The sequence below is a fragment of the Eulemur rufifrons genome, chromosome 29, assembly GCF_041146395.1.
Source record: "Eulemur rufifrons isolate Redbay chromosome 29, OSU_ERuf_1, whole genome shotgun sequence".
In the NCBI taxonomy this organism is placed as follows: Eukaryota; Metazoa; Chordata; class Mammalia; order Primates; family Lemuridae; genus Eulemur; species Eulemur rufifrons.
In genome coordinates, this window is record NC_091011.1 from 71,120,300 (window position 1) to 71,142,815 (window position 22,516).

General features: G+C 32.4%; 1 protein-coding gene across 2 annotated transcripts in view; it reads right to left on the minus strand.

The window, feature by feature from the left end:
* Positions 1-10,476: 10,476 nt before the first annotated feature.
* ASZ1 (ankyrin repeat, SAM and basic leucine zipper domain containing 1) overlaps positions 10,477-22,516 on the minus strand; it is a 39,722-nt gene continuing 27,682 nt past the window's right edge. For both annotated transcript variants that reach the window (XM_069462128.1, XM_069462126.1), the window contains 3 exons: positions 15,150-15,255; positions 14,227-14,340; positions 10,477-10,997 (listed from right to left, as the gene is read on the minus strand). In XM_069462128.1, the coding sequence (XP_069318229.1) occupies positions 10,827-10,997; positions 14,227-14,340; positions 15,150-15,255 (391 nt within the window). In that variant the 3' untranslated portion in view covers positions 10,477-10,826. The remainder of the gene's footprint in view (positions 10,998-14,226; positions 14,341-15,149; positions 15,256-22,516) is intronic.

Genomic DNA, 22,516 nt, shown 5'->3' on the forward strand with positions numbered 1-22,516 from the left:
AGCCATCCTCACTGGGGGCCCTGAAGTGGAATGGTCCTTCAGAGTTGTCTTGAGTTGGGAAAAGGGCCCCTGAAACTGGAGCCTTCATACTCCTATGCGGATTAATCATTCCTGGAAATAGGAAGTGCTTTGGGGAACTCAGCTATCTTTAGCAGAGAAAACTCCCAGCAGCTGGGGAAATAAATCCCTTATTCCTAAAGAGAGATTTGGGAGCCACATCATGCATTCACTTCAGGATACAAAACCTTACTAAGAACCGACTCTACATTTTTCTTTCATTCTATACTGCTATTCCTGTTTTATTTAGAAAACAATTTAAGGACTTTGCATAATAACTCTAACCTTTGTTTCCGTATTTTAAGTTCAATCTTGGTAAGCCACAGCTAACTATGAGTGTTAATTATAATATTACTGCTAACATAATAGTTAATTGTAATATTACCACTAAGATAACAGTTAATTATAAAATTACCACCAACTTGATAGTTAATTGTAGTTAACACTGAAAATTCTAGTTTGTCTTTTAATACCTTACATTGGGGACAGGAGAAATTGTACATATGAAACTCCCAAGATTGATTTAACTGAATAAATCTTGAATCCATGATAAGAAGTTGCCTATAAATCTGGTCTAAATCTCTTCACACACAGGGAACTTTGCTGATTTTTCCTTTGTAGCTTTTTTTTCTTTTCTAGGAGGCTTATAGGTTGAGACTGAACTCTACTCCCATAGGGGAGATAAGTGAATCTATCACTGTACTCTCAACTGTGGAAACTTAAACAAAACAACAAAAAACCTTCAACCACACCCTCTCCAATGAAACAGTCTTACAAAGTGGTTTTATTTTTTTTAAAGTCTGTATCTTTAAACAACACTAATCCCACTGATTCTCTTAACAGTAGAAGTATTGCTTTCTGACCTCATATAAAATATGTAATATATGAGTATAGTGCTTGTACATATTAAGCACTCAGTGATTATTTAATGAATTGAAATGCCATTATGAGTAAGCTTCCCCAAACTATTATACTGGCAACAACCAAATATTAAGAATAACTCTCATAATATCAAATCTCTGAATGTGAGATCAACAGCAAAACCACTTACGAGGGGTTCAATTTGTCTAAGCATTGATTCTCTTACATAAAGCCCCTAATGGTTTTGTTCTAATTTCAAGAATTCCAAATTGGATCCATTTCTGCAGACAGCATTACTCTGTTGATTTAGTCTGAGTGAGCATCTGTTTTACAGATGAGGAAACCAAGACCCAGAGAAAGTACAAGCTAATGACAATAGGGCTAGAACCTAGGATACCTTCTGTTTCATCTCACTGTCAGTGCAGAGGTAAGAAGATTAAAGGTTGAGAGGGGAAGGGAAAGCATGCAGCAGTAGACAAGGACTTCAAAAAGAAAAAAAAAAGATTGAAGTGTTAGAAAGATACTGGAAAGGAAGAAAATTCACAGAAACAATTAAGAAAGGTCAGTTGAGAAGAAAAAGGTGAGACATACTCTCTACTGAAATAAGTCCAGAGATAGTGCCATTCTTGAAAGTGTCTTTATTATTCTCTCTCTAAAAATGTCATACAGTATGAAAAACTTGTTCATTTTGTATAAAATATTGATAAGATCATCTGAACTTACAGGTAAAGAAATATAGCATTGCTCAAATGGTTTAGAATTGGTTTCTCTAATAACTAACAAATGTGTCAAATAAGTCCAGTATAACATTTTTATTGGCACTTGAAATAAATGTATTACTCACTAGTGGATAATGCCAAAAAAGAAAATCCCCACCCTATTTCCACCCCCTCAGAGCTACAAACGATTATTTATTAAGCAGTGACAGAATGACTTGGAGTGCAAAACAGAAGTCATCACAGTTATCTGTGCTCTTAAAGATTAACTTTCATCATAGTATTAAAAGATTAAAAAAAGGTTAACATTATAAAAACTTCCCATTTAAAAAAAAAATCAATTTTTTATTCTGATGTTTGCAACTGTGGATGAATTCATGAATGATAGATACCTTTTAGACTTTTAAATATCTTGTTTCCTATATTTAATAAATATAATTCATTTAAATTAGGTATTAGTTGAAATACCTTCCACAGGAAAGCTTTCAAAATTGAGAGTGTAGCCTTACTTTATAAATCATTTATCTAGTCCCAAGGTAACCTGGTCAAACCTAGGTGGTCTTTCCCTTTTTCTTACAAGAGGTACTCTTAGAATTTTCAGCATTCTACAGTATTAATCTAGAGCTAAATTTTTAGCATCCTGTAGTATTAACCTAAAGTTTATATAAAAGGTATTCATTTAGCTAATGTTTTTGGCTTTTAAAAAAAGAGTCCTGCACACTATTCTGGACCAAACACTACACTAAGCACAAAACAGATATCCTAGAAATATTGATTAAAGAGTTTTGATATGGAGCAGGGACTCCTCTTAGGGGCTGGCAAGGGCTGGGGTGGCCAGCATGGAAATAAGGGAAAACCTTGAGCCCCTTCAGGGGAAGTTCCAGACCCTGACTAGCCTTGAAAAGTGCATGGGCAACCTAATAAGAACAATAGCCCTCCAGGTGAGCCAGAGTCCCAGGGTATTTTGATTCCCTATAGAAACTAAAAGATGGCATCTTAACATATGTTCTTGAGTTGTTTTTCAGAAACCTCCCACTGGATGGAAAATGCAGATAAGGGGGGGTCAGAGAAACTAAACTCTGACCACCATTCTTTGTTCTAAATTACCCCTGAGGGGACTGTCATACTCATCTTAACATTCCTTTCTACTTTCGGGCAGGCAAAATTATATATCAATATATGGAGGTTATATGCAGTTTTCAGAAAAGTGCAAAGAAACAGGAAAGTGTGAACCATACACAAGAAAATGGGCAGGCAAGAGAAACTAACTGTGAGAGGGGCCAGATGTCATCTTTAACAGGCAAAGACTTCAATGAAGCCATTATATATATATTTTGTTGTTGTTGAGACAGGGTTGCATTCTGTTTCTCTGGCTGGAGTGCAGTGGTGTAATCATAACTCACTGCAACTTTGAACTCCTGGGCTCAAGAGATCCTCCCACCTCAGCCTCCCAAGTAGCAGGGACTACAGGCACATGCCACCACACCAGGCTAATTTAAAAAAAAAAAAAAAATCTATAGAGACAGGGTCTTGCTATGTTGCCCAGGCTGGTCCTGAACTCCTGGGGTCAAGGAATCTTCTTGCCGTGGCTTCCCAAAGTGCTGTGATTACAGGCATGAGCATCGTGCCCAGCCTGAAGCCACTGTAAATATGTTCGAAGTACTAAAGAAAGCCATGCTTAATGAAGTAAAGGATATCTTATCATAGCGAATATCAAAAAGAAGATAGAAATAATAAAAAAGAACCAAAAGGAAGTTCTGGAATTAAAAAGTACAATAACTGAAAATAAAAAATTCATAATTAGTGGCTCATGAGTTGATTTGAACTGGTAGAAGAAAGAATCAGTGAACTTGAAGATAAATGGATAAAGATGATGTAATCTGAAAGAGAGAGAGAAAACAGAATGAAAAAAAAAAATAACAGAGTCTCAGAGAAATGTGGGACACTTTTAGGTGCACCAATATTCATGTAACAAGATGACCAGAAGATGAGGAAAGGAAGAGAAAAAACATTCAAAGAAATAATGGCTGAAAATATCCCACTTTTGGTGAAAAACATTAATGAACACATCCAAGAAGCTCAATGATCTCCAAGTAGGATAAATGCAGAGATCAACATGGAGGCTAAAAAGCAGTGGGATGGCATATTCAAAAAGCTGGCAAAACCCCCCAAAAATCTGCCAACCAAGAATCTTATATCTAGCAAAACTTGCTTTAAAAAATGAATGCAAATAACAAAAACAGAGAATTCATTACTAGCAGACCCACCTGACAAGAAATACTAAAGAAAATTCTTAAGTTTGAAAGCAAGTAAACCCAAATTAAAATCTAAATCCACATAAAAAAAGAAAATGGTAAAGGTATTTATTAATTATAAAATACATTATGAATGCATATGTCTTCTCCTTTCTTCTTTAATGATTTAAAAAGCTATTATATGAAGGAATATGTATACAATTGTATTGTTGGGCCTATGACTGATAGAAATATATTATATTTGAAAATAATACCACAAAGGAGAGGGGTGGGAGCAGGGTTACATTGGAATAAGAAAATAACACCAGATGGTAACTTGAATCCACAGGAACAAATGAAGAGCCAAAAATGGTAAATAAGAATGTAAATATAACAAACTCTAAATATAAACTTGATCATCTTTCTTTTCTCAATTTCTTTAATAGATAAGATATTATATAAAATAATAATGGTAACACTATATTATTGGGTCTGTAACATATATAGATGTAATATACATAATAGTACAAAAAGAGGGAATATGGAGTGGAGCTATAGGAGTAATGTTTCTATATCTCACCAGAATTAAGCTACTATAAATCTAAAATGGATTCTTATAAGTTAAGATGTTTATGGTAAGCCCTAAAAGAACCACTAATAACTAAAAATATGGTTTAAAAAATCATTACGGGAACTAAAATGTTACACTAGAAAATATCCACTTTATGTAAAAGTAAAAGAGGAATAGAGGAACAAAAAAAAGCTATGAAACATATAGAAAACAAAAGTATAATGACATGTGAATCCAACTTTTCCAATGATTTCATAACACTGAATTTGACTGGATTAAAAATTTGATAAAAAGGCAGATCATTAGACTGAATTAAAAAAATAACATCCAACTATATACTGCCTATAAGAGGCACATCAGAATTTCAAAGATATAAACAGTTTGAAAGTAAAGGGATGACAAACGATATGCCATGCAAACAGCAACCATAAGAAATCTATAGTGGCTATGCTCTCAGACAAAATAGACTTTAAAACAAAAAAGATGTTACTAATGATAAAGACAGACATTTTATAATGATAAACCCATCCATAAACCCATCCATAAACATAACAATTATAAACACATATGTACCTAAACAACAGTCCCAAAATAACATGAAGCAAATCATGACAGAAATGAAGGAAGGAATAGTCAATTGAAAGTAATAGTTGAAAACCTCAATATCCACTTTTAATAATGGATGGAACAACCAGGCAGAAGATCAATTTCTGTCTATAAATAGAAGACTTAAACAACACTGTACATAAACTAGATGTAACAGACATCTATAGAATACTTCACCCAGTAAGAGCAGCTATTATAAATGAGATTGAGTTCTCAATGTGATTCTCACTTTGGTCACTGTTAGTGTATATCAGTGATATTGATTTGTGTCTGATGATTTTATAATCTAAGACTTTACTGAATTCATTTATCAAATCTAGGAATCTTTTGGAGGAGTGTTTAGGGTTTTCTAGGTATAGGATTTTATCACCAGCAAACAGATAATTTGACTTTCTCTTTTCTAATGTGGATGCCCTTTCTTTCTCTTGCCTGATTGCTCTGGCTAGGACTTCCAGTACTATGTTGAATAGAAGTAGTGAAAGCGGGCATCCTAATTTTATTCCAGTTCTTAGGGGGAATGCTTTGACAAAGCAGACAAAAGCATATATTGGAGAAGGGACTCCCTATTCAATAAACGGTGCCAGGAAAATTATCTCTCACCATATATAATAATTAACTCAAGATGGATAAAAGACTTAAATGTAACCCCAAACTATAAAAATTCTAGAACAAAGGTCTTCTGGAATTACTCTAGGCAAAGAATTTATGATTAAGACCCCAAAAGCAAGTACAACAAAAACAAAAACAAACAAATGGGACTTAAACTAAAAAGTTTCTACACAGCAAAAGAAATGATTTAATCAACAGAATAAACAGACAAACTACAGAAGGGGTGAAAATATTTGCAAACTATACATCTGACAAAGGACTAATATCCGGAATCTATAAGGAACTCACACAACAAGAAAAAAACAACCCCATTAAAAACTGGGCAAAAGACATGAACAGACATTTTTCTAAAGAAGATATACAAATGGCCAACGAATATATCAAAACATACTCAATATCATCAGACAAATGCAAGTTAAAACCACATTGAGATACCACATTGAGAAACCACATCTTACTCCAGTCAAAATTGCCATTATTAAAAAGTAAAAAAGTAAAAATAAATGTTTTCAAGAATTCAGAGAAAAGGGAATGCTTATACATTGTTGGTGCGAATGTAAATTAGTATAACCTCTATGGAAGACAGCATGGAGATTTCTTAAAGAACTAAAAATAGATCTGCCATTCAATTCAGCTATCCACCTACTAGGTATCTACTCAAAAAAAAAAAAAAAGGAAATAATTTTATCAAAAAGATACCTGCACCTCTATGTTAATTGCAGGACAACTCACAATTGTAAAGATATGGAATTTACCTAAGTGACCATCAACTGATGAGTAGGTAAAGAAAATGTGGGGTGTGTATATATATTATATAAACACACACACACACACACACACACACCCCCCCATGGAATACTACTTAGCCATAAAAAACGATAAAACAATGTCTGTTGCAGCAACTTGGATGGAACTACAGGCCATTATCCTAAGTGAAATGATGCAGGAATGGAAAATGAAATACCATATGTTCTCACTTATAAGTGCGAACTAAGCTAAAGGTATGCAGGGGCATACAGAGTGATATGATATCTGCTGAAGACTCATAATGGGAAAGGGTGGCAGGGGTGGAGGAAATAAAACTACCTATAGGGTGCAATGCACACTATTCAGGTGATGGGTACACTAACAATCCAGACATCACTATTATACAATTCATCCATGTAACAAAAAAAACCTGTACTCCTAAATCTATTGAAATATAAACTTTAAAAACAGAAATTAAAAGAATATAAAAACAATAGAGGAAATCAACATAACCAAAAGTTGTTGTTTGAAAAGATAACATAACAGAGAAACTGTTAGCTAGAGTGATCTAGAAAAAGAGAGAAGACTCAAATTATTATAATAAGAAATGAAAGAGGATGTTACTATCAATCTCATGGAAAAAGACTCATAAGGGAATACTATGAACTGTATGGTGATAAATTAGACAACTTAGATGAAATGGAAAAACTCCTAGAAAGACATAAACTACTGAATTTTCTAAGCACCATTTTTTGAATAAAGCAGCCTTTCTGCAGTGTATGTTTTTGTCTACTTTGTTGATGATCAGATGGTAGTAGGTATATGGTTTTATTTCTGAGTTCTCTATTCTGTTCAATTGATCTATGTGTCTACTTTTATACCAGTACCATGCTGTTTTGGTTACTATAGGCTTGTTGTATAATTTGAAGTTGGGTAATGTGATGCCTCTGGATTTGTTCTTTTTGCTTAGGATTACTTTGGCTATTCAGGATCTTTTTTGATATTAAAAGCCATATATGACAAACCCATAGACAACATTATATTGAATGCAGAAACATTGAAAGCATTCCCCATAAGAACTGGAAGAAGATAAGGATGCTCACTTCTACAACTTCTATTCAACACAGTACTTACTGGAAGTCCTAGCTGGAGCAATTACGCAAGAGAAAGAAATAAAGGGTATCCAAATCAGAAAAGAGGTCAAACTATCTGTTTGCTGATGATATGATCTTATGTCTAGAAAATCCTAAAGATTCCTTTAAAAGATACCTAGAATTGATAAATAAATTCAGTAGAGTCTCGGGCTACAAAATTAATGTATACAAATCTGATAGCATTTCTATACACTAATAACAGCCAAGGTGTATATATATGTGTGTGTGTATATATATATATACACAAACACAGTGCTTTATATATAAAGTACTTTATATATAAATACAGTAGAATCTGTAAAAGTACAGTTTATTTTTGAACAATACCACTTCCACATTTTTAAAATAGAAAGCTGCAGAAATGTGAGTTTGAGATCTCTATGAATTTTTTCAAAATCACCTTTTTAGAAAATGAGTTACAAAATGATTGCCAACACATACATATTGTAATAATACAATAGGGAAAATATACGTAAAATATTTAAAAATGAATGGTAATGAAACTATAGCACTTAGAATTAAGACAGGAAATAATAAAGGTGGGAATTAATGAAACAAACATTTAAAAATGTAGTTGACCAACAAATTCAAAAGCTGATTCTTTGAAAATACTAACACAATCAATAAATCTCTGGATAAACTATTAGGATTAAAAGGGAATATATAAAAATAAAAAGTAACTCAGTTGTATCTATGTAACATTAGACTAGAGTTGGCAAACTATACCTTGGTAGACCAAATCCAGGCAATCACGTGCTTTTCACATCCATTCATTTATGTACTATCTATAGCTGCTTTTGTGCTACAATAACAGCAGTGTTAAGAAATTATAACAGAGACCATATGGCCTGCAAAGTCTAAAATATTTATTATATGGCCTTTTATAAAAATGTTTGCTGACCTCTTAACTAGAGGAAACCCAGTTTGGAAGTTCTTTTTTAACTGATTCTATTTCCCTGGGCAATAAGCAGCAACAAGGCCATCATTTAAAAGTGAGTTGGGGAGGAGGTCTCCCGAGTTTGAGTAAAGAGCAGTATAAAATAGTTATCCAGTGAAAAGGTTAGTGTATGTTCCAGGGAAATGTATTAATATTAGTATTGTCAAACAGTGCTAAGCACTCCACTTAAGGATAGTGACAATATGGGACAAAAGTCTGCTTCTCTCTGAGAAATTCTTGCATCCCAACAGGTGCTTATAATGAATTGTTTGGCTTCCAAAGTTGGTCCCAAAGATATAGGAACATTTTTCTGATTCAGAGTAATTATAAACTAAATATCAATTAATTTAAAAAAAGGTTTACTACTTTCAAATGCATGGAATTAAAACTTGGTTGACAACATTTGTATCTGTGGTTCAGGGAAGTCTCTAAGGGACTTGTTTTAAGAAGAGAAAAAAATGATTTGTACTGAGTTGTCTGTTATAAAAGAAAGAATAGTCCAGAAGCAGTAAGTACTCCTCCCCCATAGTAACATCAGGTCAAATAATCGCAGAGTAGGAAGGTCTCTTCTAGATAAAATAACCAATTTTAAATCATAGGAGAAATCTTATTCATTCTATTGATACTATACCCAAAGAAATAATTTCCCTAAGAACAACAAATGCTGCCCTACTTATTCTGTCTGTAATCTAAAATGCATACTATATTTGTCAAGAGAATAAAAAATGTATTCAGAATATGCAGCTGCAATATACTTTACAGTATTTTCCCCACTTGAATAGCTAATCATATCTGAAACACACTGGGGCAGATCATTATTTTAAAGAATTCTGTCACAACTCCCTTTGGAAAACAAGTATCTTGTAAATTCATAGTTTGTCCTAATATTTTAGAGATGGTTTGGTTTTCCTAGAGGGAAAAAATAGTGACCCATCCAGCCAATAGAAAAAACATCATTATCATTAAGATGAATTGAGGTGAAAAGACCACGTAAGTACACAGTCTGGTAGTATTGGCTGTCATTTTCCTAGAGTGCTTTTTTTTTTTTTTTCCTTAAAGGAAACTAGAACTAACATTTATTAAATACCTTCTATTTGCCCAGGTACTGTGCTGGGAATGAAACACAATCTATGTTAAAAGTACTTATTTTGCCTCTAAGCCTAGTGGGATTTTTTTTTTTTTTTTTTAAGAAGTACCTATTCCCCTACTCACATTACAGTTTAGTGCTAAGTCTTGAACTTATTTAACTGAGAGATATCAGGAAAAAAAAAAACGCTAAATAACACTTAGGTTAAAATGTCAGACAGCAATTCATGGTGTGATTATTTTCCAATGATACATGGCTGAGTATATTCTCAGAAAAAGAATGATGATTCAAGTCTTGCTGTTTTGGTATGAGCAAGAACAGACACTGCTACCAATTATAGTTTTCTTATACTGTTCTTCCTTTCCACAATTCTTTCCCTTTACTTGATGCTTTCTTCTCAAACAATTGCAGATAAACTGCATCTATGTAAGTATGGCACTAAGTCAAACAAGATTTAAATACTATTTTCCCTACTAAATTGGGCCTAACTTCACTTTTAAAATATGAATATCACTGACTTTAGGAAAAAATATTATATTGCTTCTTTAGATATGAGAAATTATACACCAAATGCCATTCACTTTCATAACATCCTAAGAATGCTCAACATAGTAAGTATATCTCATATGTTCCCAAAAGTACTTTACAAAAAAAAATTCTAGTGTACTTTGTACCTTCTACAGTATTCCCTAATTTTGATGTTTTACTTTGCATTTAAAATAATTCTCCTGAGTAGTTAATCTATAATTAAAAACTTTTACATTTTACCTTGATCCTTTGCATTCTCTGGAATACTTTCAAAATTAGTAATTTCCTTATAAACACAACTTTAAAAATCTAATAAAAATTCTTTATCATGTAGTAATACAAGGAGAAAATGAGTAAAAGAAAGCTGTTAGTTTATGAACACGTCACAAATTCTGTAAGATGCACTACGAAAAATAAGCACACTCTTAAATGTTGAAGAATAGTACATGAAACTTTTATTTTGAATGTGATTTGGAGCCATATGTTCAAACTAAAGAATTACTTATAATTTACTGCTTGATAGAAATTAACATAAAAATATAAATTGTATTTCTAATTCAAACTGACAAAACTACTTTCTAAAGAAAAAAATCTCTGCTTTACGTTGTCATAATTTTTCTTATGGAATACTGGCAAAGAATGAGAAGTTAAACTGTGCCACAAATGGTTAAAAGCAATCAATGCTGCTAGGTAGTTTGAATGAGATATACATACATAACTTAAAAACAAATATTAGGGTATCTTCTCTGGACAGTTAGCTTGCAGATGAAAAGAAGAAACCCAAATCCGCATACTGCAATAGCTGTCCTCTTCAAAATTCTACTATTCCATGTAGATACTTCTTCCATTAATGGTATATGAGTTGGATCATTTTCCCGTTCATTTTGCAACTAATATTTAGTATAGGGGGAAAAAAAAGAGTTAATGTACAGTACACTGAAAATAAAAACATCTTTGATTTTAAAAACTACAATAATATTCTTGTTAACTCACTTGATTTAGGTGTCGACAACTCAAAAGCCCCATGAAAGATTTAAAATGAACACATATGACTTAAAAGACAGTCTGTCTTTCACCAGAATCCCATTATTGTAAATTATTAGTTTTACATTAAAAATAAATGCTTTCATAGATTATCACATTTTAAAATGGTGTTTTTATGTTATGGGACAAAGTTCCTTTAATGTTAGAGTTTCTATTTTACTCACAAAGAATGACAATTGATATTTATTTCCTTCTGTACTAAAATATCAATTCATGTCTTACAAAAAAGTGAACTCTTATAGCAAACCTACAACAGATGCAATTTAGCAAATATTTAGCATCAGATGCTAATGCTAGAAGTTTACCATTTAATTTAAATATAACTGTAGTAACAAATGTCAACAAAAACTTAAGTATTTCTTTTAGCACTTCTCAGCAATGAAAGTACATGACCCAGTCAGTTTCTAAATTCCCATAGATAGAAATTTCTTGCTAAAGAAGCTCTCCTTTCCCCCTCCCCAGTGTGTGTATGAGGGAGAGAGAGAGAGAAAAGGTTGGGGGAGAGAGAGAGAAAAGAGAAGAAAGAGATGGTTGCTAGGGTGGAGCGGGAGAGAGACTAAGCAGAAACCGAAGATCCTTGAGAGATAAAAACAATCAGGCACGTTTATAGAGTGATATTTACTGGAAACATCCTGTGCTGGAATGGTGATACACTTTCAATGTTAGCAGGAATAATCACTTCTAAATTCTACAGTGTAAATATTTAATTAAAAAAGCCTGACAAAATTAATTTTAAATTTATACCAGGAAAATGGACTTCAATGCCAATATCATTAAAACTGTATTCTTGGTCTAACTTCCAAATGGCTTCATTCAGCAACAGATTCCTTTTTGACACTGATGCTCCATTTACTGAATCCTGAGACAGTCACTCCTTTTATTAACCAATTACTCTTAGAATGACCCTTTCTGACAGGAGCCTGTCAGAGTGTTGGTTTGAAAGAGAGTGATGTGGTGTTAAAGTCTAGCCTTGACCTCTCCCACCCTCTCTCTGTTACCTCCATACACTTATCTGTGATAACACATACGTTTCTTTAAAAAAATCCCCTTCAGTTATTATTGGTAAACTCTGAAATAATATAAGCATAACAGGCTGATAGCATATTCCCAAACCTGGAAGCCTTCATAATTCTGTAAATCAAATCTCATGATGGTTACTACTTGTGTAAGACTTATCTGGAAAAAAACAATCCCCTAGCTTGCTCCAAAATGAAAACTTTCCGGCCCAAAGAACTGTATCTGCCATTATTATAGACCAATAAATGTGTTTTCAAGGCTAGTCCTTATACAGAAACATAAATTCTAAGTAGAGAAGATCACAGAAAAAGGCCTTCTATTTAGCTTAAGATTAAAGATGAAAATTCTCTTTATAGGTAGGCATTATTTAAAAAAATATTATAGTACCTGATTGGATTGTTTATGCTTTAGAGTCAGTCAGTCCCTATAATAAAGTTTCTTATTTTTATTCATTAAAAAAAAAATCTGGTTCTAATTTTGTCTCAATTCTCCACATTCCCCCATCTCCACCTCCATGTTTTTAGTTTGTTTTGTAGAAATGAAATTAGTAAACGTTGTGGCAAATATGTCTTAGGAAATTTCCTACACTAAACATTAAAGGTTGATGCTTTACAGAAAGTTATCTTTACATAAATCCTTCAAAATTTCCCATGGATCCCCATGAAATACACCATGTTAAGTAAAATTGATTTTGCTTTTCAATTCTTCTAGAGGAGATGGAGGTAGTGAAGATATATGGTGCTATAATTTTTGTGTTGTCAGCAAGTTCAGGCTCTATTTAGATTGTGTAGCACAGGTGCCTTACAGGTAGGCACTCACGTTTGTTGAATGAATAATTGTTAGAGATAATACAATTTCTAAGATGCCTCTTTCTTTGGAAGGGAGTTATTTTCCACAGATTTTTCTGAAACATATTGCCCATTTACCCATTTAAAATTTCTTTTCCCAGCTATTATCTTGTGGGATTTGCTTCACAACTTATTTCTCACTGTAAGACTCTTTTGATTGAACATATGTTAATAGCTAGACTAACAACCTGGAAAATGTATAAAATTTATTTTCAGGATAAGAACTTGCTTGATAAAATGTTAATGAAAATATTAAATGAATTAAGGGTTGAAGCTATAAAGTTTAAAGTATAATCTCACTTTCAAATCAGGTATTTCACAAAGCTTAATAAACATCAAATTTATTTATTAAACAGACATGAAGAACTCAGAAGTAAGTTTTTTAGTCAATTGAATGTTTTTCTTTATTCCTCACCTTCAACAAAGGTCAGAAGCTTAGGTCAGATTTTGTTATAGCCAATTTTCTAAAAGGGGGAAAATCTACCTGTCCTTAAATCCAGATATATACTTCTATAGGTGTATAAAAGCAGAACCAAAAAAGCCCATACTCTTTAAAAAACAGTTAAGTTATAAAAGATATTATAGAGTCTGGACAATAGAAGGAATATTTAACCTACAACCCTATCTCATTAACAGAGCTAATAAATATTTAATTTTGGTATTATTTCATATGTACATTTATATCTAAGTAATAACACACATACATAACTTCCTATCTTTAACAAGCCGATATCTGAGTTTGATTATGTTTTTCAACTGGCCGCATATTAACATAGGTATACCATAATTTATTCAATTATCCTCCTAGTATAGGACACTTATGGTACATATAATTTTGGAATACACTATTATCAAAAGATACAAATATTTTTATGGTCCTTGGCACATCTTGCCGAACTGTTCTTGAAAGGGGTTGTGGCAATAGTCTCACATGAGAATATCAGTTTGGTGAACTCTAATTAGAAATGGCTAGAGTAGTGCACTTTTCCCTGCTAACTGAAAAGATGAAAATGACATATTCTTTTAGAAGGCACTTCTTTAATGACCAAAATAGTATGTTTCCTTATTTCTTCTTTTGGAAACCATCCTTTTCCTGCTTGTCTAAATGTTCTATTTGTTGCTCTTATCAGAATTGCTTTATTGTCTGCCATCTTTTGCTGTAAATCATTTCCCTTAGTTTTTTTTCCCTTTTTTAATATTAAATATATACCTTCTGAATTAAGTCTTTTAGTTTGTGGACCTCTTCACTCAAATCTTCAACATTACTGACAAGTTCTTCACAAACTGAAGTAAAATTCCGGGGAGAAGCCCATTCCAGTACTATCTGTTAATATTTTCAAAAGCTACATTTTAAAGAATGGAAACAACTTTTCACAACTTTATATAGACAAAGATTATACAACATTCTTAAACACTAAATTATAAAAGTGAAAAGGATTTTTTGTTCAGGATATATTCTGACACCAAGAAATAAGTAATTTATACAATAATTGAATCAGCTTGCTGACTGCATTTCCTAAATACGAACATATAACTTTCTATATGGAGATTAATATTAGTAATATTTATGGTGCACAAATAAATTCATGAAGTTTTTAAAATAACATTATTCCCATATTAGTGTTACATAAAAATCACTAGAAAACAAGTGCATTTAAAAATTTTCACTACAAATAGCTAAAACCAAATCACAAAAAACTACAAAATTAAGTTGCTTTTACAGGTCACTTACCCTTTCTCTTTTTAAAATTTCCTTCATTAAAAAATTTTATACTCATATAATTTTTTAATAACACTCAACACACTGTTTCGTTTCAACTTTCACTTGGGTCTCCTGTCACTTTATATTTTAAACAATTAAATCCCCTTTAAGAACAAATGGTAAATTCAATACATGGATTAGTTTATAATTTTTGGTGTTACTCTCTTTTTCTTGAGGGAAAGAATGCTAAATTTTTCAATTAATTAGTATATAAACGAGTAATATTAAACAAACTGACTTCTTTAGATCTTATGTGATTTTATAGAACAAATGATATAATTTTACCAGAGCAGTACTGTTTATAATTATCATGAACTAATCTGGAATGTTCTTCAGCATTCATACTTTACTTAATAACTTTTATAGAATACCTTGTGAGAATTTACAGGTAACTCAGTAATGATATTCTGTACAGCAGTTATTAAATGGCCACACTGTTTGTTTAATTTCAGAAGAAAGTTGAGGAACTCATCACCACTAAAGAAAAGAAACAAATAAATAGGAATCACTAATTAGAGCAATTTACTTCATTTTACTGGGCTAGTTACTTAAAATCTAGTCATAAATTAATTAGATTCTTTAAAAAATATTTATGTAATAGCTATTAAGTATTAGGTACTGAAACAGGCATTGAGTATAAAAGAAAAAACAAGTCCCCCGTCTTGAGGATCTTAAAGTTCAGGATGAGATGCAGACATACAATTATAACATTGTATTCACAGGGATACATGAAGAAAGAAGACTGAAAAAACAGCATTTGAGTACCTACTATGTGAAGACGCTGCACTATTTTACATTTATTATTTCTTTAAATTTTTCGCAACAACCCCCGTAAGATAGATGTTGTTAACCATCATTTATAGTGGGGACATCTAAAATTCAGATAGAATATGGTGGGAATAGGGAATTAGAAATGCTTCACAGAGATAATAATGTGAACTGAGCCTGCAGTTGAAGAATAAATTTGACAAGCAGGCAAGGAAGAGAAGAGATTCTGGATAAAGAGAATAGCAAGTGCAAAAGTGCAAGGATAGGAGGTCCTTAAGGTATAACTAAAGTACAAATTATGGAACATAGTTAGAGAAAAGGTTGGATATAACCATTTATTAAAGGAACTTTTATAACATACTAAGGACTTGGATTTTATCTTTTTAATAATATAGTTACTACAGGATTTTGAACAAAAAAGTAGAAAATCAGAATTTAAAAAATTAGAACATTTATTTAAGAAGTGGTGTGGGTTAATGGAACACAAAAATGTTAAGTAGAGAGAATAGGAGACTAATGGAAAAATCCATCCATGAGATGATGAAGAAAAGCTTAAACTAAGGATCTGGCAGTAACAGTCTCACTGGGGGAAGGATGAGGAGTGGTGGTTTAAGAAACCTTTAGGAGAAGAAATTGAAAAATGTGGTGATGGTTTGCACGTGAAAGAAAAGAATGATTCTCAGATGTTTCTGGTTTCAGTGGAAGGTGGCGGCACTAAGCTGGGAATTGAATTTGCAGGCGGGTGGTGGGGAAAGCAGTGAGATAAAGAGAAAACATTATGGCATAATAATTAAAAGCACAGACTCTTGAGTAAAGAGCCAACCTCAGTTTGGAATCAGCTTCCATACTTATTCGCTTTATGATCTTGGGCAAGTCTAATCTTGAGCCAAATGTTTACATATCTCTAGAATGGAGACAACAGGACTATCAGGAGGACCGAAGGAGATGGACATAAAGTATCTAGCACTGTGTCTAGCACCCAGCTGGCGTTCAAGCAAACTTAGTTACGATGACTGCAATGAGGATGAGACATGCAGGTGGCAACAATCAGTAAGCAGTAGAAAATGTAGGTCTTGCAGGGGTATTTATCCTGGGCTTTAAAAACTCATGAGGCTAGATGTAATTCAGAGAGTCAATGAATCTCATTGGGAAAAAATTACATTTTTATTTCACTTATTTCTAACCAAAATTCAGTCTTTCTTTCAATTGTGAACATAAGCACAAACCATAGTAGTATTAGAAATGTCTATGATTTTGTTAGAAATAGAGATCAAAACTATGGTCATGAAGACCACAGGACACAACTGTGAAGACAGGAGAGTTGACAGGGGTGGAACAAAAAAGCCATTAAAGGAAAAGTATCCTGAGAAGTAGAAGAAAATCAGGAGTTAAGGGTTGTTATGAATGGCAATGAAGGGAATGGATTCAAAAAGGAAAGTATTAAACACATTAAGTAAGTAAGATAAGTCTACTGATTTTGGCAATGAGAAGACACTGGTGTCTAGATTAGTTTCTGTGACAGAAGCCAATTTACAGCAGAAGCTACATAGAAACTTAACTAATAGAAAAGCTGGCTAAGGATATGAACAGGCAATTCAGAGAAAATGAAAAAATAAAATTTGAATGGATAATAAATACAGGAATACAATACAATACATTCTAGCAGAATGACAAAAATTAAGTAGATCATTAATATCGGGAGTTGACCTTTCTGGAGAGTCCTTTAACAGTATATACTAAAATAAAATTGCAATGAAAACTACACCTATGGGACCAAAAGGTACTTCGGAGTCCAAATAGAAATTCTTATATAGAGAAGTTTTGACTACATGACTACACACTATACTAAGTTTCTTTCATACTACTTCTAGAAGGAAAGGTTATAAAAAGCAAGCAAGGTCAGCCTCCAAGGAAACTAATAGCAAACTTTTCTCTAAGATACATTGCTAGGACATATATAGTATTTTCATTTAAGACAAGTCTTTTCTCTTAGCTATTAGGTTGAAAAATTAAGTTTTTAAAGAGCTTTATAAAATATAAACTTTATAAACACAATACATTATAATCAAGTCGCTGACAGCAAAAAGTACCTGATAGTTGCTTTCAAAAAAAAAACTGAAAACAAAAAAATTTAGGTAAATTCTTGTTCTATTTAGCAATAAAAATGGTATTTTTAAAAGCATTTTTAATATATAATTCTTCTTTATTTTATTTCTGAATTTTACTCTAGAAAGAAAAGAACTTGGAGTATAAAACATATTTCTGCCAAAGCAGCAGCAGTGATTACTTGTATTAATTTTTGTTTCCATGTACTATTTATATAAGCTACACTTATAATTTAGATTTTATTGCTCTTTAAATATTCAAATTTTACTATCAGTAAAAAGAATAACTACTCAATGAGTAATTCATTAATGCCAAATATATGTATTTTTAATTTTATGAGCTCAAGAAAATTAAGATCCATTGAAATTGTCATTCAAAATATTAACTGATAGTAAGCATGTAATTCTAGATAGGTGATTCACAAATATTTAAGTGGAACAAAAACTTATAAGCTCAAATAAGCAGCTTATATTACTAGCAAAATTACAGTCTTAGTAAATGAAAGGAAAATATACACCTTTCTTGTGTCGTATAATTTTCAGGGCCACTGAATATGGATGGGCAAGTCGTACATGACAGCTTTATAGTGTACCATTCACATCATACACTGTGAATGGTGCCTCCCCACCAGAGCTGTACAGTAAACAACCTACACAACTTTACATGTCAGCCCTGATAACTTTGTACTTATTATAGAACTCAAAATAAGCAGCTATGACATAGGTATGGTAGGCTATTATTTAATCAAATTATCATGTCTTTTCTACTGAGCTAAATACTATTAGGCCCCTCCCTATCAAAGGATTATACTTCATGCCCCAATGACATGAGACCTAATCATGTGACTTGCTTTGGCAAATAAAATATGATTGGAAATGACTGTGTAACTTTTGAACAGAAGCTTAAAGGGTCATTGACTGATCCTGCTATCTCTCTTTTCCCTCTGTCATGAGAACAGTATGTCCTGAATTGGGACTATTCCTCCAGCCCACTCTCAGAATAACAAGGAGAGTCACTGTAGCTGACCCATTATATAGGTGATCAAGAAATAAACTTGGTTGTTATAAGTGACTGAGATTTAGAAGTTATTTGTTACTAGAGCATAACAAAGTTAAGCAAACTACAACAGACTGTATTTTAAAAAAATTGAAGTCAAGTATTCAGATAAATTTATACTTTAAATAAAGGTATTATAAATAAGGGTATTATGTGCTCATTGTAAAATATCTGAAAAAAATTAAAATCATCAACAATCCTATCATGCAAAGATAAAGACTGGTACTATTTTCTGCCAGAATATTTTCTTACAATATACATTTTCTTTCAGTATTTTTCCTATGGATATATATTAATATAACTGACATTATGCTTCACATGCCATTTTATATTGTGCCTTTTATACTTGAGTATTTTCCTATGACATTAAGTTTCAAAATAATTTTAATGATATAAAAAATAATTATATTGATGCAATGTAATGCAACCATTTCCCTGATGTTAAATATTTAGGGTTTCCAATTTTAGAATGTTTATAAATAACGGGTGTGAACAATATATTTTTATGTAAAATTTTATGTCTATATAGATTTTTCTTTTTAGAGGAGGAACATTTTCCTTGATGGACGTAATTCTGAGATGCTTTTGACACATTCAAGTGAATGTTAGGTAGCTGAAAGCTCAAAGAAAAGGCCTGGACAGAAATCTCTGAAAATTTCAAGACATGGATGAAGATTTATTATTTCTGTTCAAAATATCTCAAAGTAGTAATGAGACAGTTATTAACATTTTTAAATTGCATTCTTTAATTCTGCAAACATACTAAGACAGAAAAAAGTACATGCAGTGTGCATGTAAAATTTCTTCTTCTAACAGAAAAATTTCTTCTTCTAACAGAAAAAATTCTTCTAACAGATTATTTTAGAAAATTCTGACACATAGAAGAAAAGCATCTTAAAATAAATCAGTAGCTAAATTGTTGAAGTCACATCACAAGGAGATTATAATCAATCAGTTCAAGTTTTCCTGCTGTTAGTTTTCTTATGACTTAATGACTAATTTCTTCTTTAAAGAATGACTTTGAACAAATGGGAAGTAAAACCTTTTCCATAACAGCATGTAAACAAAGTCTGTGATTTAATAACGAGGTCAAATTCCTGGAATATATGTCTGCCAGTTTTATTTTTTAAAAAATTCAGCAGGTTTAATAAGTGACCCATTCAGGATTCTGCACATTCTTTAAGTCTGTTAAATCTCACAAAGTAAATTCATACAGGCAACTCTGCCACCATTCAAATAAGTTATATTAAAAAATTTAATTTGCAAGTCAGTCATGCAGAACTTAGAATATTCCTTCATAGAAATAATAATGAAAAAAATGAAAGAAAATAAACAAATATATTCAAAAAGTTTTGCTGATTTTAAGTCCTCACAACTAAAATCCTTCACAATGCATTTAAATATTTAAGAGCTATAATGTTATTTTGAAACAGTGATGACGTATTATTTTGAATACAGATTTTCCTATTATAAGGTGATATAATAAGAAAATGGAGAAATAGGATGAATAGGGAATTTTACTATAGGAAATGTCTAATTTAAACTGGGCAAAAAGTTTTCAAGAAATCAGGATCATCTAAATTATCCATTGAAAGACTTTTCTAAATTCTTAAATGGTGTGGAAATCTATTGTTTGTGTGTTTAATGTTTATCATAGTTAGAATGTTAGTTTTAGATAGGCTATGATAGTGATGATACTGTTGCACTTGTAATGTAAGGATTATATTTTGTAGGATGTTATAACTCATTGACTCATTTATCCATTTACTCAATAAAATTTGTCTATATAGTATGTCCCAGGCAATGGATGACATGGCTAATACATACGCCAAGCTCCTTGGGTCATCTTGATAACTTTTAGCCAGGTATGGGAACCACTAGTACAAATCATGGTTATCATCAATCCCCAATATATTTTAAAAGCACATTATATAGAAACCAAGTCTCCACTAACATGCATGGTACTTTTACCTTAGATATATAATCCTCATTTATAACATTATTTCTGGGGAAAAAAATCAAACTGCAATTATGTTAAAATTAAAAAAGAGTACCTATATTGTCAGTGGAAAAACAAAATTATTGCCATACTCTTAAATCAGCTAAAAAAAGAAAAATTAGAAAATAATACTAAGCTGGTATTAAAAGTAAAATTAGAGGAATCAGGAAGTAGAAAAATATTTGTGAGGATTTCTTACAGAGAACTTGCATGTACTTTTAATAGCTCTACAGGCAAAAATTTTTATTTGTCCTCTGTACAGGCATTATTCCTATATTTAGTCCCTGTGATAATGGTTACTTTTTGACCCATATGAAACCAAAAGGAGGAGGGGAAGAGTGTTTCCTAAACATTGAAAGAACACACAGGGCTGGACCCAGTGGCTCATGCCTGTAATCCTAGCACTCTGGGAGGCTGAGGTAGGAGGATCGCTTGAGGCCAGTTTGAGACCAGCCTGAGCAAGAACAGAGACCCTCTCTACAAAAAATAGAAAAATTAGCCAGGTGTGGTGGCACACACCTGTAGTTCCAGCTACTCAGGAAGCTGAGGCAGGAGGATCACTTGAGCCCAGGAATTCAAGGTTGCAGTGAGCTATGATGAGGCCACTGGTACTCCAGCCTGGGCAACAGAGTGAAACTCTGTCTCCAGTGGGGAAAAGAAAAGAACAGAACAGACAGAGGAGTTAAGAGAAACTTATATAAGCAAATGAGGGTAAGATGTAATTAAACTGACCAGGTGCAATGAGAGGCAAAGGGTGAGGGAAAACATATTTGGTGTACAAATCTCCAAAGGGGGAAAAAGCCACTGTAAAAAAAAAAAAAAAGTCATAGGTTGGTTATCAGGTGGTGTTGCTAAGTGACGGAAGTTCAAAATAACCTAGTTGGTGGAAATAAAATAATTATTATGAGTTATTTAGGATGCTAAAATCTAGGTGTTTTTACTATGGGGAATGTTTCTATATAAAAATATTTATAAAAATTACTGAACAATCATATAATCTAAAAAGCAGAAGAGGCCTTGCAGGTTTTCTATTTTATTCAATGTTTAAATTCCTTTCATTAACAAAAAACCCTTTAGCTCTAAGTATTATGTACAATGAAACTATTACCTTATTCATTTTCTGTACATTATATTTCCACTAATGCAGTCTAAGAGTGCTAGCGTTTCACGGCCAGTCGTGTGACACTTCTAACCTAAACTGAGTTAATATCCATAATCAACTAAAAGCCTTAGTGATTCTTCAGGTGTATTAAGTTAGGTCTCATCCATCCTATAGTAATTTAGTTAATCTTAGACTTTCCATTTATCCTTATTAAATTTAATCCTATTAAGTTTGGGGGGGATTTACTTCAACCTGTCAAAACCTTTAAAATCAATCTTGATTCTCTAGGTGTCTATTTAGCCACCAGTCACATATAGTTATTGAGCCCTTGAAATCACACAGAATATTTTCTATGACCAAAATGGAATCAAAGTAGAAATGAGTAACAGAGAGACAACAGGAAAATCTACAAACATGTGGAAATTAAACACCATATATTATCTATTATTTAGATAACCCATACATCAAAAAGGAAGTCTCAAAGAAAATAAAAATATACACTGAAGTGAATTAAAATGACCACATAACATACCAAAATTTGTGGAATGAGGCCAGGCACTGTGGCTCATGCCTGTAATCCTAGCACTTTGGGAGGCTGAGACAGGAGGATCACCTGAGGCCAGGAGTTCAAGACCAGCCTAAGCAACTTGGAGAGAGACCCCAGGTCTACAAAAAATAGAAAAATTAGCCAGGCATTGGTGGTGCAG